Source organism: Pezoporus wallicus, unplaced genomic scaffold (genome assembly GCF_028554395.1).
Source record: "Pezoporus wallicus isolate ANWC-B61680 ecotype Strahan unplaced genomic scaffold, APGP_CSIRO_Pwel_v1 contig_10810, whole genome shotgun sequence".
Taxonomy (NCBI): Eukaryota; Metazoa; Chordata; class Aves; order Psittaciformes; family Psittacidae; genus Pezoporus; species Pezoporus wallicus.
Window position 1 is genome coordinate 471515 of NW_026642731.1, and position 18665 is coordinate 490179.

Below are 18665 nucleotides of genomic sequence, written 5' to 3' on the forward strand. Positions count from 1 at the left end.
GGAGGCAACAAACCATGAAAATTAAAATCATGATGATTTATTAAGGCTGTTATTCAGGGATTGTCTTCCTTATCAGGGATTTTAATTAACAAAATTGTTTTCCTCCTTCAGCCAAAAATAGCCTATAATGATTTCCAGAGGCTATTTTATTATGTGGGTTTTTGCTTGTTGTTGCTTCACAAAATGAAGGAATTTCCATCTCTTGTTAACTGGGATTTTTAAACTTCTTGCCATTACAGCAGTGGGTGTTGCAAGTAGCTTGCCAAAATCAATATCAACATTTAATAAAGCCCCCAAATTCTTTAACTACCCCAGTATGTGAAGAAGTGTAGTTTAGTTCAGTTTAGTTTAGGCAACGAGCTGGAGATCACAAGACTGACTTTGGTCTCAGAACTGTTACAGAGTCCTTGTGGGACCTCAGACAAATTGATTCCCATTTTGGTGCTGCTGGTTTTTTCCTCCACCGCTAATGTAATTTCTGCTTGGGCTGCACTCCTTCTGCAGTACCTAACACAGCAGCTGGGACCATTTGATGCCACAAACCAATTATTATATTAATAATAAATGAATTATAATTGTAACCACAATTTTAGTGGAATACCTGATTTTTCAGGTTGATTGTCCCACCTGCCTCGTTTCAGCTGCTGTTTGTGGCATTGAAAAGCACCCTCCAGGTTTTCTGTCAATAAATTGTTCATCTGTCTTAGAATTTTAAGGTTCAAGTGATCTGTAGTGTGTGACAACTGAACTTGAGCTGGGAGCCCAAAGGTCTGAATTGCCAAAAATGATGAGTCAGTGTAATGAAATAATGTCCAGTTAGAATGAAGACGAGGCAGTGCTATTTAGATATTGCATGACATAGAGGAATCCAGGCTTTTGTTGCCAATAGATAAACTAGAAGAAGGTATGGGGAAACCCAAACAAAAATGTTAAAAGATTAAGAAAATAATACCTGTTGGGAGGAGGTAAGGAACTGGGCATATTCTCTCCAAAAAATAGCTGAGGAGAGAGGAACCTGTCTGCATGAACATAAGAGATGTTATACAGAAAACATGAGCCAATTATTTTCAGTCAACAAGGACAGAGAAGCAGTCATGTGTAGGAGACAAACAATGGGGAATTTAAGTTGACTGTTAAGTCTGTAAGGACAAGCTGCCAGCAGAAGCAGTAGAACTGCCTTCTGTAAGGAATGGGCTTGCTTCTGTCTTTGGCTTTTGCTCTTTTGTCCTCATTAGCCCAATAAAAAATAACACAAGGAGCAAACCACAACAAAGGAGAAGAGCTTAACTGTAACTTCAGCTGTTTCATACAACCTAAACTGTACTGTTTCATACAATGAAAAATGTATCCTTACTACTCATAAATCAATTTAGACTGGAAGTCAGAATGTTTCTAGCCATCAAAGCAGCTTCTGGCTCACCATCCAGTGTGGCAGCAAGCGTGGGGTTCAGACAGCATCCGCGTAAACTAAAGGTGACAGATACTGCTGAAGTGTTTTTGTCAGGTTGCTGGCAGGGACAGAGGGCTTTATTATCCTGCAGAAACTTTGATTCCTAGAGGCTGTGTTCCTGAAACTGCTAGGGAGGGAGCCTTTGCTGGCAGCTGACTGATCAGACAGTTTCACTTTTCCCTTCTCTGTAAAAGGGAATGGAATCTCTTTCGCTTAACAAAAAGAGGAACTGATGAGACGCAGCATGATGATTTAGGGCTCAGCTCTGAAAACTCTATGTTTCAACTGGAATCTTTTCTTAGCAAGGCTTGTGTGATCATCCCTTTTCCTCCAAAGAAAACAATGTCAATTGAGAGAGATTCAGTGAAATGAGTGAATTGTAGGAAAAAATCCTACAGGGAAGGTCACGGCTATTTATTTCTGATTGGGGCCTCAAGTAATGACTTTGAATTAACATCTGTGATTGCTGTAGCAGTAAGAAGACATTGATGCACAATAATGCAAAACCCACTTCATGGTGATGGGGGCTGTGAAGGAAATAATGGGGTTTTGACACAGTGAAAAATACATGTCTTTTTCTGCTGAGGGGTCATTAGCATGTTCAAGGTGAATAGTGTTACTGGAGGAAAACAGGGCAGCTGTTCAGTCTACAACTGCTGCTGTTAAGATTCATGTTTCACAGATATTGAAGTCCTCATTTACTCTTGTGTTTACTCTTGTACATAGAGCAGTAGTTTGGGCTGGAGGGGAGAATGTATGTTACAACCTGTATTTTTTTTTTTTTGGCTTTGCAGTGTATCTTTGAAAAGATTTCTGTTCAGTAACACCAATTTCTCCATTAAACTAAAGCCCAGACTCTTCTGCTTTGCAGACAAATAACTGAGGAGCATGTGTTGTGCAGTGGGAGGTAAGGTAGAGGATGGAGTAGAAATGTTAGAACAAGCCCAGCATAGTAGGTGGCAGAAAGCACAAGCACAGCAGCTAACTTGGCCTGCCCAAAGATGGTGGGAAACCTCCAGCTGGAAAGACTCTAATGATTAAATGAGGTGTCTGGAAAGTTTAGCACAACGTGAGCTTGATGGACTTCAGGACATATTGCAAAAGCCATTTATATGATGGCATGAGTAGCTGTTCTGCAGGGCTTAGCGGGGGGAAAACAAGGGTCTTCCTTTGGAGTTTTGATATGAGCTGAGAGGAAGATTGTGTGGGAGTCTGGGTTTTCCACTGACTTTTATGTGTATGAAAGTGCTCTCCTTTTCCAGACTTAGCTCTTGCGAGATGTTATGAGCTATAGGACTTGAATTAGGAGCACATCTTTTGGCCTAATGAGGAAAAGACCTGAAAAGTTAGGGGCAGGTGGTGAACTAAGGGCACTTTGTTTTCCTGACTGGCTGAGTTAATCCATGTATGTAATTAAGTTTTGCTGCTGGATGGTTATCATTCATACCTGTGAGCCAAAGTATCTCTGGGGCACTCCAGAGTTCTTCATACAGCGATTTAATTATTTATGTGATTACCTCTTACAAAATAACTTAGTCGCTTCTAGGCTTTGACACAGGTTTCTGCATGATGGTATGCTGTGCAGTAGAAATGGATTTCAAATGCCAAAATTCACAATGCTTAAAGCTTCTTGACTGTCAAGCTGAGATTTCCACAGTTCCCTTGCAATTGCTGTCCTTTTTCCTAAGCTTGAAAGCATCCTGTGGAAATGACTGAAATTAATATAGACAATTTGCATTTGTACCTACAAGCAAACCAAGGGGGGGTTGTTGAATCCCAGATACATTCACGCTATTCTGGGGAAAAAGTAAAAGCTTGAGACTTTCCTTTGCCCTTTCCCACCCCCCATGTGTTCAGTGTTTGCTTCTGGAGTCATTTATGTAGTTCTGCACTGTGGTTGTTCGGCAGTGGGCCAGTTAATGCATACAGTGTGCCCTTCCAGCAAAGCCTTTAAGGTGTTTTCACTGTAGCATACAGCTGCCTTGGAAAGATTTAAACTGCACCAAAAATTAAAGGATTTTTTCCAGTTCACCTGGAGGGGAAAAATGAGCATCACTTTTCTTGACAGGAGATGAAAGAAATAGAGAAAAAATATTGTTGGGCCACACATCAGAGCACTTATTTACAGTAGTTCTCCTCATGGCATTTAACTTGCCCTCTGTTGAGTCTTCATTTTTCATGTATCAGACACCTACAGCATAGAGCTCTGCTGAGCAGAAAATGCAGTTTGTTCATATGCTTTTAAAAATAAGATTCAGGTGAATTGAAATGGGAAACAGCAACAAACATTTTTACATCTTTTTTTCATTGTGAAAGAAACCATTGCTTATTCTAGTAAGTAACTTTTCCTGCAAGCCTCACTGTGTGTCGGTCAGTGTTAGGCATTTCTAAAAAATAATAAGTTAAGGCTCAGCAATTTATTCTTCAAAGACTGTTTTTATTCTACACTCCCTCTAGGTAAATGTGTCCTGCTTTCCTGATGAGGACAGTCGTGCAAAGATGTCTGATTCAGGTGTCTTTGTCAGTATCTCTTATTGATTTCCTTATGCTGAAAGTTAAGCCAGGTTTATCTGCATCAGTGCAAAGTTTGGGTGATCCAGGAGGCTGAAAACAGTATCTGCACCTAAGAAGCAATTACACCCCTGGAGACTTGATATCCAATGGTCTGAGGAAATAAGTGGGCACACCATAAAACTGTTCGTTTTAAATGAGATGCTCTCCTGTGGACATAGAGAAATCCACTGTAACTGGCCAGTACACTTCTGACTCCTGTTAAATTCTGTAGTATAAAAGCACAATGATACTATTTTCTTGCTTTGTTGTCATGCAAGCAATGGAGTGAACTTCAATGGAGAATGTGGGCTTTGCTGTCTCAGCCTGGGTACACCTCTATGGGAACTGAAGTGACTGAATCTGCTGTGTAGAGCTGCAGGCTGCAGAAAAATGCCATCTCACCTGGGAGCTGTTGCTGGTTTTCCTTCTTTTCTTTTATTTGGAAAATTTTCAGTATTCCAGTGAGTCCTGGAGGCACAGACTTAGGGTGTTGCAATAGGAAAAAGAGGAACGCCTCTCAAGACTCAGCAAAAAGCTCAAGTGTTTCTGAGGCACTCTGTTTAAAGCAGTAGCAACTGATTCTGTGAGGGGGGGATTGCTCATCTCAAAGCCTAGCTCTGTAGCTAGCAGCATGTTGGTAAATAAAGGACTAGGTGAAATTATTTAGTGATGTATCTGGGAAGTGGGTGGAACTTCTGTGCCAGATTGAAGGTGGCTATAACTCCCTTGCCCTTGGCACAGCTCTGAGAGCAGCACACAGGAGCTATAAGCAAGTTACTTCAGGTTTTGAGTAACAGAAGGAGTTGGAGATTAGAGAGGAGGTTCTCTGTAGTCTTGAGTGGAAGAGGGAGGGGGTTCTCACTTCATAGGCAGCCAGCACAGCTCACCAGTGCTAGTCAGCCCAAGGGTGTTGGATGGGAAAAGCTGCTAAGAGCAATATGGAGATAAATATGGAGACTCAATATGGAGCTAAACCCCTCTAATTACAAACTTCTATAGCTGATCCAGCCATACCAACCCTTCTAAAGGTCAGTGATGAGAAACAAGCACTTCTGCAGGGCAGTCCTGTTTCTTACCTCTTTTATATGGCTGCCTTAGGTTGAAGGGAATTATAACCTGGAAGTAACTATTCCTTCTCTTTGATTGTAGAGTAAGTCTAAATACCCAACTCAGATCAGATCCTTTACAGTAAAGGAATCCACAACTTGGATAAAATCATCCCATCACCAGGCATTTGAACTAGGGAAGAGGAGACTCCTCCAAAAAGATTTTCCCTTCTTGTAGAGCATGGGATGGGGCTGAGATGGGGTGCAGGCCACAGGCTTGGTTTAATGGCATAATAGTGACATAGATGCCTGCCAGCCTGACAAACACACTTGCTGGTAGGCAAGGATTCTTTTCAAACCTGTGGGTAAGGCTTGAACCTCCTAGATTCATGCCACAGTTATTCTTCTGAAAATTGTCACTTGTGATCTCCATATTTCTACCTGTAGTACTGATTCTGTTAAGAAATTCCCATTGTTCTGCCTCCAGGAAACAATCAGAAACAAGTGGAAGTGTTGCAAAGAGTTCCTGTTTTGCCTGAAAATGGAAGATTACAAAAAATGTGTTTTGGTAGTAGGTGATAGATGAGCCCCAGCTTACTACAAGGAGGAGTCTCTGATAGATTGCTGGAGCTGGCCATTAGACAAAGCACAGTTGGGACAGTTTTAATGACCAGATTTTTCTTCCAGAAATGGCAGTGTGTGGAAGATGCCAGTGGAAAGCTCAAGCTACACAAGTGCAAGGGAATGGCGAACTTGGCAGCTGCCAGCAACAGCAAAGGCACCTCCAATATTTTGCCCAAGTATTACAGCAGGAATAGTGAGGACTGCAACTGCGAAGAGAATGAATACAAGCTGAGCCACATTGGACGGAGAAAGAAACTCTTCTCCAAGAAAAGTAAGTGACCCACTGTATCTTCTGTCTCTGCCTTGGAAAACTTAGGAGTGTGTTCACTAGAACATGTAATTGTCCTGGTTTTCAAAGGCACTGAATTCTATCAGCGTATGTACTGTGTAAGTTTGAAAGAGTGTGTCTCATATTGGACAATTAGATTTGAAAATATCCCTGTCTGTAGGGAGGAGGAGTGTTTTGATCCAAAATAGGGTTCTGTATTTATGTCTTTTGAAGCTGGGGAACGGAGTACACACACTGAAGCAGCAAGTAGCCCATTGTTATATAGGGTATGAAACATGAACAGTGTTTTACAGCAGATAGCCCAGTTTTCAGTAGCTACTGCAAGGCTTGGAGCTGTTACTGCAGTAATTTCTTTTTAATAAGGATGCGTGTGCTTTGTCACAGAAGCTGCTCACTCCTAAAATCCTTTCCTTGTGCTCAGTCAGCAGAGACAAGGCTGACTTTTAACCAGCGATCACGTCCAAAGGGGATGACTGTTTCTAGTTTCCTTGGCACAGATCAGGTGCTTTTTCAGAAAGCCTATTTCACTGGCTCTGGGTTAAACCTTAGTCAGGCTAACATCTATATTTGAAGTACGTAGTCTAATTATAGACTAAAGAGGCAAACGGCAGCACAGAATTATTATTCACTTGTAATACTTCTTTCGTCTCACTCCACAAATACAGAGCCTTAATTATTTAGCAGATTAGTCTTTCTGTATAATGACCTGGCACAAGCTTCAAACAGAGAGTTTAAATTGATTTTCTCCCATTATATTTGCCTTGCAAGCTGATTAGTACCTACTAATCTAATTTTTAGTTGAAAAAAAATTATTGGTTCCAGGATGAAATTACTCAACTGTACTTGGGGTTTAACTGCGTGGCCCAACAGATGATCTTTAAATAACACTAGAACTCGCAGTTGAATTAACTCTTTTTATTTTTAAGTCACAGAGAAGAAAGTTGGGTCATGGGGAGTCAAATAACATAAGTAGATCGAAGGCACTTAAATGAGAAGAGGAAAACAATTTAAGTGAGGGTAACATAATGCTATCTGATAATACTTAACACTTAAGTATGTTTCATCAGTGCTTCCTAAACATTAACTAATTTTCACAGCATCCAGGGGAGGTGGTTAAGTGTATAATTACATTTAGTTTATGTATGAAGGAGGTTGAGATAAAAAAGTGAAGGTTGCTGCCTCTAGCAGAGGAATCAGTGGTGTTTATTTCCCCGTATTTTGCTCAGAAGAGGCAGAGTTTGTACTACACCTTCAGCTCATTGAACTGTAAGGCATAAACTTAAGCAGCATAAGAGAGGGTCCTGTCAATCATGTTCCCGTGGCTTGTGTCTTGAGTAAAATAATAGACTCCACAGGTGCTTTGGTTTTTCCCCCATCCAGTGTGTGCCATGCAGTGGAAGGAGTTGGCTTGGACCTGTTGACAAAGACTCTTTGATTTGGTGTTGGCTGTTCTTCCACTTAATAAATGACATGCTGAATGGAAATGAGCACAAAGCAATAGAAGTCAAGGTACCACACCAAGGCTTCTCTGTACAGCTTACCGAGAACAGTGGCTCGCTGGTTTGTGAATGGCAAGAGGGGGACTTGGTTACTCATAATGTATATTTGGATTTTTATGACCCATTCCATGAGATTTGTGATGAAGTGCAGCTGTGCTGGGTTGCATTGTTCTGAGGGCATCTTTGGAGTCAGCTACTCAGAATTTGGTGGGTGCATGGGATCAGACTGCAGACATATTTGAGTGCTGGTAAATGCTGTTCATCAGGCTGAACAATAGCTAAACAGAAAGCCAAAGTTTCAAACTGGGTTAGGGTCACATCCACATTAATGCTTTAGCTCACAGCAATAGGAAACACCCTGATCGCTCCCTTCTATCATGCACAATAGAGATGGATTGGCAGAGAGCAATTTTGATGGATTCTAATCTACAGTCATTTGCAGAAAGCTAAATTGGATGCCCTGCTTCTAGGGTGCATCCAGCGTGTTACAAACCCTAATGGGGGTATGAGGGTTGGTCTTTCAGAAAGATTAAAACCAGCCGTATGTAGTGAGAACGCGTGGTCTTAAGACCAGGCTGAATTGCTGATAGAGGGGCTGGAACACCAAATGTTTGGATAAAATAATTACTTTCTAATGCAAGGATGGTGCAGACCCATTGTCAGGTGCTCGGGTGCATTTAGCAGGCAACGGTGTTTTCTAAATTGAGTAAAGCCAGTTGCAGCACCGGGTCAGGGCCTGCCATTTGGGCCATATACAGATACACAACTCACCTGCAAAGCTTTAACATGCTAGAAGCACATAAGCCATTAGTGTTTGGTGTATCTGGATGTAGGTGTCAGGAATGTTTGCATCTCTGTATCCTCTGTTTTTTGACTATGTTTTTATTTTTATAAGAAAGATGAAACAAAGCTTTGCAGTAGGAAGAAAGGTTAAAGTAATAGCTCTTAAAGTCTTTGGCTGTGTTATGGTCTGTTATGTTTTTCTTGCTACGGATTTAATCTCCTTATCCTGTGATGAACAAGTGCATGTGATTAAAGGAGTTATTAAGATGCATGTAAAGAAATGTTGATAGGCCACACAGATTTGTAAACAACAAACAGAAGTGTGTACAAAGGGGCTAGTGCATCTTCATTCCAATTTTCATGTCATTCCTTTTTCTTTTGAGGTGGTCTCAATGCTGGAGCAAAATGAACTTCTTTGTCAATAAAAAGAAAAGAACATCACTTACTTTAAAGATAGTGCATTTGAAGTGTAATTTTTAATGGCACTTGTGAGAAATTGGATGTAAGAAGGTGGTTTGGGGTTTTTTTTTTCCTCTTTGAAATTTCTAAAGACACAGCTTCAGAATAAGATTTGTAGAGCTCCCGAGGTACATAATGGCCAAGAAAACACCTCTGAGCCTTCATCAGTCTTCCTAGATCCAGAGATATTTCCAAAACTTTGACTCCAAAGTGTCCGATTTTACTTTGGTGCTATATCAGAAAATGCTGCTTGCTACATAATTCTGGAAAACACATAGACATCAAGCAGGAATTCATGAGGCTGGTGGTGGGCATTTTCCTCATGGCACATGTAGAAGCTGCATCCTTGCATACTGGCTTATTCTGTCATCATTGTGATGCTGGAAAATACATCAGGTCCAAAATACGTGCATAGAGTAAATGTCAACAGGGAAGAGCACGAGCTGCCTTCCACAGTGCTCCTGCTTTGGGGAAAATGCCATAGAGTGCTTCCCAGTTATCCCTGAGAGAATTATCATTTCCAAGTGATCTCAGCCTTACGTGATTGATTTGGTGGCTGCAAAATAAGTGATAAGGCTTGAGTGACTTAAATATAAACTCAAAGGCCGGGCATATTTATGTCAGGTTTGAAATTGATGTTGCTTTATTCAGTTGGATAATAATTTTGGATACTGCAGTTTGTGCTTTCTCTAGACAGTGTTGAAACCAAAAAATAGGGGTGAAAAATCATGTGTTTTTCTCTCTAGACCATGGTATAATCTGGCCCAGAGCAGAATGCTTCCTTTGAGGCTCTAGCAAAGACCGGTGTGAGTTTCAGGTGGCTCAAGAAGGCACGACTGGCTGCGTGGGGCACTGAAACATGGCTTGCTCAGGTGTAAATTTCTCCTGACTCATTTCTGTGGATGCAGCTCCTTAGCAGTGCCATCTCTAAGACAACTGGCTCCTGTAAGAGCAGAGGAAGAGGCATCAGGACTCACAGTTTACCAGAGCCAAGCTTTAACAAGTTGAAAAAGGGAGTAGAGGTGCTTTGGGCCAAATATTTAAGAGCCCCAGATCTGCTTTATTTGTGGCCTGTGTACCCAGGTAATGAATTGGAGAGGAAAACTTAAACCTGGGGGAGGATTGACTAATAAGTCATTAGAGGCTGGTATTTATGCCTGCAGTGCACTTTGCAGGTGGGAGAGCCCAGCACAGATGAGTATTGATTTTATTAAGTATTCTAACCACTTCCTGTGAAAACGATGGAGTTTGGTTCTAGGGGCAGCTCTGAGTCAGCACTGGGGGGAGCACGTTGGAGGCGGCGATCCACCAAGTCCTTCCTGACCCACTGGAGCTGCCCCACTGCAGAGCAATCGGTTGGTTGGGAGGCTGGGTTGGTTTGGCTGCAGGGGAGGAGGAACTCCTGGCTTCGGTTCTGCAGGGACGTGTGCAGACGGCAGTTCCCTGCAGGTATCTGCTGAGGTCCAGCATGCTGGATTGGTCTATTAGACTTGGAGGGAAGGTAAATTGTGAGTTGGCTGAGCTTAACAAGATGAAATGAGGGAACAATTAAAGAAGTGGGAGTTTATACATCGAATATAATTGTTAGGGTGTAGCTTTTTGGAACTTCCTCCTACTTCTGAAAAGATGGGAGTTTCCTTCTCATTTAGTCAAATGTTTCCTGAATGGGTGCCTGAAATAGGGTTGGTCTTTTGGGTTTTTTTTTCCCTTCAGCAGTGACTCACCTGGCTTAATATCAGCAATAAACTCTGAACCACAGGTGGAAAATGTGCAAAGCCAGACAATCCAGCTGGTGTTCCACTTTCTGTGTGTGGCGCTGACAAGAATATAGTGTTTGGACCAAATTCAGGTGGGAGGAGATGTTTATTTCTCTTCCCACAGTCTGCAAAATGGCTCTTGAGACCTTGTGCTCTATTTGGAATTAATGGGGGCTTCTTGAACAAAGTCACTCTGCATTAATGCCAAAGCATTCCAGTTGACATGAATATGTCTTTTGTCAGTGTAGGTTGTTCTGTCTCCCATTCTTTTTTCTCTGCTTGTTTTGCTGGGGAGATCATCTCAGAGAGAAAGCTGGCTTTTCTGTGGAGTTCGGGATTGCAAGAAAGTTTGCTTTTTGCAGTTGGCACATTGGTAGAATTTTCCCCTTACAGCTTGGATAAGGAGGTCCTGTCTGGTGGGATGTGTGATGGGTTTCAGCTCTGTGTAAAGGAGAGGTGACTGGAAGCGCCACGGGACTCCATTGTTTCCAGCAGTGCCTTAGATGGCTCCAAGCCTCATGTACAGAGCAAAGACCCAGGCACTGGGCAGGGAAAAGTGAGGTGATGGTATTTAATCTATACCTCTTTGTCAAGCAAGGAGGTGATTATGCTTACTGCAATGAGTGACTCAGCAGTCATGGGCAGTGAGCAGGAAATAAGGTCAGAGATGGACCCTGTCATACAGCAGGGAAGTTTAGGTATGGGTTTAGACTCCATAACCATATACATTTGCATTACTCCAGACCAAACAGAAGAGGAGCTCTGGGGATTTGGGCTGGGTCAGAGAACTTTGGAAAGCAATGATGGGGGAAAGATGAGTGAGAATCTCCTGCTGTGTAGTGACAATTCATAGCAAATGTTGCCTTCTGCCTTCGGGCTGCAAGTGCAGAGGCAAAGTTGGCAGGAGTGCACAGCACTGGAGGGTGGTGTGTTGTGTAGAGACTGACTGGTTTGCGCATTGGGAACACACTTGGAAAGAAAAGAATTGGATGTGGCTAGAAGGAAAGGTTCGGATATTAATCCCTCCTCGGACAGTCAAGCGTCTTACTTCGAAAAATGAGCACAGAATTGGGCTCAGGCTGAACACTGGGAGTGCTTGGGACAACCTCAGGAAAGTGCTGCAGGAATCCTTGTGTGGAGCTTTGTGCGGTGAAGAGCAGAAAACAGAAGAGAGCTGCTCTGAAGGGGTGACCTCAGGCCTTGCAGTCGTGACTGTCGCGGTTACTTGCTAAGGCGTGACTGCCATCTAGTGACTGTGCGGGGAAGAGCAGAGCCTCTGTGGGTTGCTCTCGAAGTGGTACGAGGCAAGGACGTTTTCTTTCCCCTCAGCCATCCTTGTGCGTTTGCGTTATATCTGCCCTCTCCTCGTGCCCCAGGGTATGTGTCTAACCCTACAAAAGGTAATGGGGCAGCAGGCTCAGAGGGCAGCTGCAAGAAGCACCATTTGTCATCCAGTTAATTGTGAATGTAACAGTATGGGCTGTTTTTTCTTCCCCAGACCAACAAAGAGGACCAAATTGTAACATGATGTTTCTCCTCCTCTTAATCCCTTCACTTGCTTTTCCATGCAGAATACAAACCAGGCTATGTCCGGAATCGCTCTATTCGTTCTGTAGCTGTTGAGCTGGATGGAGCTGTTTATAATGTGGGTTTGGAGGATGGCTACCAACCTGTCATACCAAGAAACATCTCCAAGAGGCACAGGATGCAGAGGGCTGCTCTTCGTGAGGAGGAAGATAAAGACATGGGGGAGTACAGCGGCACCGGTGGCATTGCAGAGTATGCAGCCCCTAACCTGATAAAAGTGACCCACAGGTGAGTGCACGTGGTGTGTTTCTAAAAGCTTTTGCTGCCTTAGTGGCTGCTTTGCAGAAACGGGTGTGTGAGCTTGTGATCAGCATCTTGTGTCCCTTTTGGATACCCGGTCCAGCTTCTGTAAAATTCTTATTCTCATCTGTACATCAGCTTTCGGTTGTGGTTTAACTTTGTCACGTACAAAGGAGCAGGAAGCTTCTGAAGAGCTAGAGCAGTGCTTTTGTGTCTCCTGCACTTTGGAGTGCACAGTGGCTGAGCAATGCATGCTTCCAGTGAGGACAAGCAAAAGGTGGCAGCAGTTGTGTGTACCCTGGTGTGAAACCAGGAAAGGCTCTATCCATGGACCCAGTGTGCAGTGGGTCCCCTGGCCTGCCTGAGGAGCAAAGGCTCATGTCGCTGAGACGTGAGATTCTTTGTATTTCATACACTGGTTTGTATTTCAAACACCAAACTGATCCTCAGGGAGGAAATAGCCTCTTGCAGCTTCCTGCAGGGCAGTGCTAGGAAAGGAAAATGGGTATTATGAATGAAGCTGGGGAGACCGGGAGCACGGGGAAATGAAACGGATTGAGAAAGGTGGGGGAAATGTCTGGACACTAATAGTTAAAAACCTTTTGCTCAGTGTGCAAGTCTAGGGGCTGATGTGTCTTCAGCTGTGCTTTATTGGTTTAGGCACCGTTTCTGCTTGTCATTTATCAGGATACCCACCAGTTATTGTTAAATGCATTAAATTGTTTAATGACTTGCTCATGGAAACGTGCTGGAGCCAGTTAGCTCTGTGGAAATGGGTGGGTTCCATTTGACTTCGTCAAAGGGTTGACAGGGTTAGAGACTCCCTAATATGAGGAAGTGCACTGGGGAGATTCTCACCAGGGAACTGGGCCTCTTACCCCAGCTCTCAGGAGTGTTCAGCACTCATAAAGCAATAGTTGTGCTTTTCCTCTGGAAGAAGTTAAATTGACTTTCTGCTGCTTTAGTGGGTGAATCCCAAACCCATAGAAGGAGCTGTCAGGAACATTGTGCATAATACATGAGAACTCCCCAGAACACCTGAAGGAAGGGTGGCAGTGGGACAACATGGGTTGAGGTCGTGTAAAGAACATAAAGGAGTATTGAAAGTGCTCAGCTTTAATTGAAACAAGCATTCAAAATGAGCACATGGTATTTGTTAACTTGTCGGGTAAATCTGTCAAGTGCTTGGTTTTGGGTTGGTTTGGGGGCCTTCGGGGGGGTGGTTGTTTCTTGGGTTTATCAGTGTTTGGTTTTGAAAAAAAGTGTAAATCCTGGATTACGATGGAAGCTGGTTAAAAATAAGGAATTGTCAGAGGATTTCCTGCCTTTGAAGTCAGGAAATATCTCTGAAAAAAATTATCCTTTTTATAGGAAACAGCAAAATTTCTATTCCCCCCTCCCCCCCTTTCTGGTGCAGTAATACCTCTTCTGAAGAAGTACTTCATCCTTGCCCTACCTCTCATCCCCTCATCACTTAATCATGCCCCGGGAAATTGCTTTGGAATAATGCTTTCAGTGCTTGCTACTTACTAGAGATTGTTTATGTAGCAGCCTAATGAATAAGCAAGATCTCTGCGCAGCACGATTTCCATACAGGAATGAAGCAGCCAACAGGTCCTGCTGGATAGGAATATTCTCCTTGACAAATTTCCATGGCAACTCAACCCCAAACCCCTTCCCTGACTCACAGCACACCCTGCTTCTCCTGAATGAACATTGCTGTTTTGAATTCTGCATGTCATTTCCAATCTGGCTTCTCATCTCTCCTGGAGCTGTGTTATTAAACCAGCTGTTCATGATGTCTGTGTGTAGCCACTATAATGATCATTGTTTGCTTTTCCCTGCCAAGGTGCTATATCCTGGAGAATGACACCGTCCAGTGCGACACAGATCTGTACAGGTCACTGCAAGCTTGGAAGGACCATAAACTCCACATTGACCACGAGGTCAGTGGTGGTCACAGTTGTGCCTTTGCAGGGTGGGGTTTTCTAGCCTGGATTTCTAAGGCTGACAGGATCATGCAGACTGTGTGTGTCTGGGTGCCTGCCTCTGGGTGTCTTTGTCCCTCCCTGGGACCTTGTGACCTTGCTGGCTGATTTCAGGATAGATAGTTCAGAGATAATGAATTGTTGTTACAAGGTTGTGAAGACAAGATGCTGGGTGGAGGAGAGCGCTGCAGCTGAGGGGAGAGCTGAGACATCTCAGAAGCCTTATGAGATAAATGAGAGAGTTATAAAGTGTCCCCATCCTGGGAAAAATTTCATCTGGATCTTTTTCACATCTTATTAGCCCTGCTCCCCAGTGCACCTTCAGCTGCCAAATGGAAGGCCAAGGAAAAGGGAGCTTCAGTGGTTTCGGTGCTTCCAGGTTTATTTTGCTTGCTTGTGTTTTCCGTAACCCTTGCACTTTGGAATGGAATTGGTTGGTTTTAGGCTTGTGAATATGAAGACCCAGAAGATGCTTTGCCCTATGAAATCTCCCTGTAAAACTTCATTGACATCTTTGTCATTAAAATTTCTCCCCTTGCACATGTGCTGTAGAGCACAAGAGCAGGAGCCACAGTGGAACCAGCAGTGGCCGCCTGCCTGAGGCTGTCTCCCCACATTCCCAGTGCCATGTTCTGCTGTCACAGGCAGTAATCCCAGCAGCAAAAGGTGCCAAGGAGGCTTCCTCCTGCTGCAGTTGCCTTTTGGAAAGGTGGATAATCTGTTTGTCAGCGGTGGGAGTCATGGAAGGAGGTGAAGAGAAAGCATTTGGTGACACAAGAATGGGCTGGAGCAGGTCCGGCTAAGACTGAATGGGGCTGTGTTGGTTTCACTGTGTCTTTGCTTTGGTTTAGATTGAAACTTTGCAAAACAAAATAAAAAACCTGAGGGAGGTGAGAGGCCACCTGAAGAAGAAGCGCCCGGAGGAGTGCGATTGTAACAGGATGAGGTATTGTGCACTTCAGAGTCATCGTTTGTAGGGTGCAACTGTTTGTTGTCACAGGAGAGATCGGGGTCTGTTCTGTTAAGTGGCTGCCTACTTACTGCGCTCGCGTAGTGCTTTCTGGGGAGCTGGGACGCAGCACGAGTACAAAGCCCACCTCCACCAGGCAGGAGTTTATTTTAAGCTGTGGGTTTGTTCCTGAAATCTGGCTTTCAACAAGGGCAATTTGTCAATATGGAGCAGAGTTAACACTGATCCCTTTTAAAAGAAGGGTGTGTAAAGCATGTGGGATAACGGTGTGGGAAGATGGGGGAATTTCTTCCATTTGGGTTTTTCAGGGCTGGATGTGTTACCTCCTCAGATGCCACTTCTTTCTGTCACTGGTATAAGAGAATGAGGTTTTGAGCATAGCTGTTAAGTCCCTAGACCTCATACTTTACAGACATGAGGTACATGGTGGGTGTAGTCCATGTGGATTCTGCAATACAGCTTCAGCAACAGGCCACTAAAATATGGAGAACGTAATTTTTGGGGTTAGGCCAACCCATACACAGAACCCATGGCAAAAAAGGGTGTAAAATGAAATCAGTAGTATTCTAAATGGCAAATCTCCCAAAAGTTAACATTATCATCTTATAACCCACTGCTTTACACTGGTATTAACACTGAGTTTATTTAATACACGCTGTAAAGATGAAGCTATTGTTATGGTGAATGGCTTATAGTAAATTTCAAGAATGCTACATTTCTCAGGCCCAATACAGGAAGCACTTAACATTTGCGCAGAGCGTTGTTAAGGTGCATAATGAAGTTAATCATTTCAGTTATAGATGTTTTAAGTGTTTGCAGAATTGCACTGAATCAGGTTTTAGCATTTAGGATTTGTTACTGTGTCCTGGGTTCAGCAGTAGCAGTCATGCAGCAGCAGACTGCAGACTGCTACTGCTGAACCCAGGACATACTGCAATAACCAGGGTGTGTGAGAGACAAAAAATAGACTGAAGCCAGTTCTTTAATAATCTTTGTTAATTTTCTGTGTGGATTAAATGTATTCAATCTGCCAGGAGCATTCATAATTTAAAGGATTCATTTTGGTTTGAAGGGAATTTTAGTCTGACCATTTGCTGAGTTCTGAAGTTCTCTTTAGAAAATAACATTCACTGAACTTAGTTTGTCTTTGCTGATGTGTGTGGGGAGTAACCTCATCGGTCAGAGGGTGGTGCCAGTGACTGAAGCTGCTTTGTCTTTTTTTAACCTTGGAAATTGCACAGAAAGGAAAGTTCTACAAAATCTTGTAGGAGTTTCTGCAGACAGAGCCAAAGCAGTAGAGCCGCCCAGCTAGGATGGGGATGTCTGCTCACAGCAGGTCAGACTCTGCTGTTGCTGGGACAGCTCCGTGTATCTTGCTAAAGTTTTCCTGGAAATTCTAGCTGGTAACAATGGAGGAAAAAACCAACCCTATGAAGTACAGCTGGTATTTTAAATTCATTCAGAGGGAAAATGACATGACGGTGGTGTGAGCTCTCATTTTATCCCCTGTACTAACCACGACTGTTCAGTTGAGGAAATGTTGTAACTAAATTATAAAGCCGTTGCTTTTATCTGCCTCGTGTAGGGAAACAAGAACCAATGACAACTAAAATCGAAAATTGTAGCTGGATTCTGAGGACACCCGTTGCAATGCAGGATTGGAGCACCAGGTGTCGCTGTGCCCAAACGAGCTAGGGAAAGAAAGCGGCACAAGGCTCAGAAGTGCCTGAGCCGGTGTGGCCAGGCCGCTTTGGGTTCATTGAATCACAAGAATGGTTGGGGTAGAAGGGAGACTGAAGAGCACCAGTTCCAACCCTCTGCCACGGGCAGGGACACCTGCCGCTAGACCAGGCTCCTCAAAGCCATGTCCAACCTGTCCCGGAGCACTTCTGCCAGGGCTGGGGCATAAATTAAAGGGAGAAGTGACACTGGCTTCAATCTGCTCCAGCTGCACTGTGATGGGGTGGTACAAACGGGAGCAGTTGCTTTTCTGTTGTTCATCATCCATGCTATTTTTATTTTCCAGTTACCATTCCAAACACAAAAGCAAACTGAGGCACAAGGGATCTAGTCTTCATCCTTTCAAGTAAGTGAACGTCTGTTCCTTTGAAAGAGGAAATGCAAAGACATTATTACCACATTGTCCATGCGCACCAGTTACAAACTGAGTAAAAGCAGTAGTATTTCATTTGTCCTGTATTAAAAAGAAGAAACACACAAAAACCTGTGAAGGAACATAAGCCCATGTTGAAATGCTTGTGAATTCTGAGGTAAGATTCCTGGTGTGGGAAATGCCACAGCACAGATGTCAGACAAGCCTATAAGCTCTTTTGGCTTAATTGGTTTTTATCTGTGCCATTGAATTGTGGAGTCATATCCAGAGCCATTTGGAAGCCATTTAATTAAAAACTACTGGTTCATTCTTTATTTATTATCTGTCTGCTTCATTATTTTTTGGTGTGTCTAAGTATAAATGACCTCCTGTGTCCTGTGTGCAGGAAAGCCCTACAGGAGAAAGACCGGCTGTGGCTGCTTCGAGAGCAAAGGCGGAAGAAGAAGCTGCGCAAACTGCTTAAGAGAATAAAGAACAATGACACCTGCAGCATGCCTGGTCTGACCTGCTTCACCCACGACAACCAGCACTGGCAAACTGCTCCCCTGTGGACACGTAAGGATGCTTTAAACTACGTACTGGGCAGGCGGGTACTGGCTAGGCTGGGCTAGGATGCTGGGCTAGTAGAAGTTACCGCTCTAAGTTCTGTAGCCAAAGCCATGAAGCCTTCCTCATAGTAAATAATCTGTTCCAGCGTTAGTGTTATCCTTGCACAAACGGCAACCGAGTTAAAAAGAAAACCAACTGCTAATACAAGCCTTAGAGATGATGCTGGGAACAGGACAATTTTGTGTAGGATCTCATTGTCTGGAATGTTTCCAGAGAAGCCAGGGGAAGCACCTTGCCAACTGAGGCATGCACAGAACAAGAAGCTGATGCCAGAAGTCATTCTGTACTTCAGAGCTCAGGAGTGGGAGGGAGAGTAACTGTCTGTGAGTAAACCATAAACGGAAAGGCATCATAAACAGCGCTAAAGCCAGCAGCGTGTAGCTCATGTCTTTGCAACTCTTCAATTTGCAGTGGGCCCTTTCTGTGCCTGTACCAGCGCCAACAACAACACGTACTGGTGCCTGAGGACAATCAACGAGACCCACAACTTCCTATTTTGTGAATTTGCTACTGGATTTTTGGAGTATTTTGATCTCAACACTGATCCATATCAGGTACCCGATCAGAGAACAGCTCAAGAAATACATCATTGTTCCTTATTGATGATAAATTGAACTGGCATGGTAATGGTGGAGGACGTAGCAAAGGCCTAATTCATTTAATGTAGCATGATATGGCTTCTCTCCTGTCACAGATAA

The 18665-nt window shown here is 43.5% G+C and overlaps 1 protein-coding gene across 7 annotated transcripts in view; it reads left to right on the top strand.

The window, feature by feature from the left end:
- The window catches only part of SULF2 (sulfatase 2), a 147722-nt gene that overhangs the window by 125762 nt on the left and 3295 nt on the right, over window positions 1-18665 (top strand). For all 7 annotated transcript variants that reach the window (XM_057432163.1, XM_057432160.1, XM_057432164.1 and 4 more), the window contains exons 12-18: window positions 5737-5944; window positions 12032-12275; window positions 14137-14233; window positions 15127-15221; window positions 17272-17331; window positions 17744-17913; window positions 18379-18521. In XM_057432163.1, coding sequence (XP_057288146.1) covers window positions 5737-5944; window positions 12032-12275; window positions 14137-14233; window positions 15127-15221; window positions 17272-17331; window positions 17744-17913; window positions 18379-18521 — 1017 coding nt within the window. The remainder of the gene's footprint in view (window positions 1-5736; window positions 5945-12031; window positions 12276-14136; window positions 14234-15126; window positions 15222-17271; window positions 17332-17743; window positions 17914-18378; window positions 18522-18665) is intronic.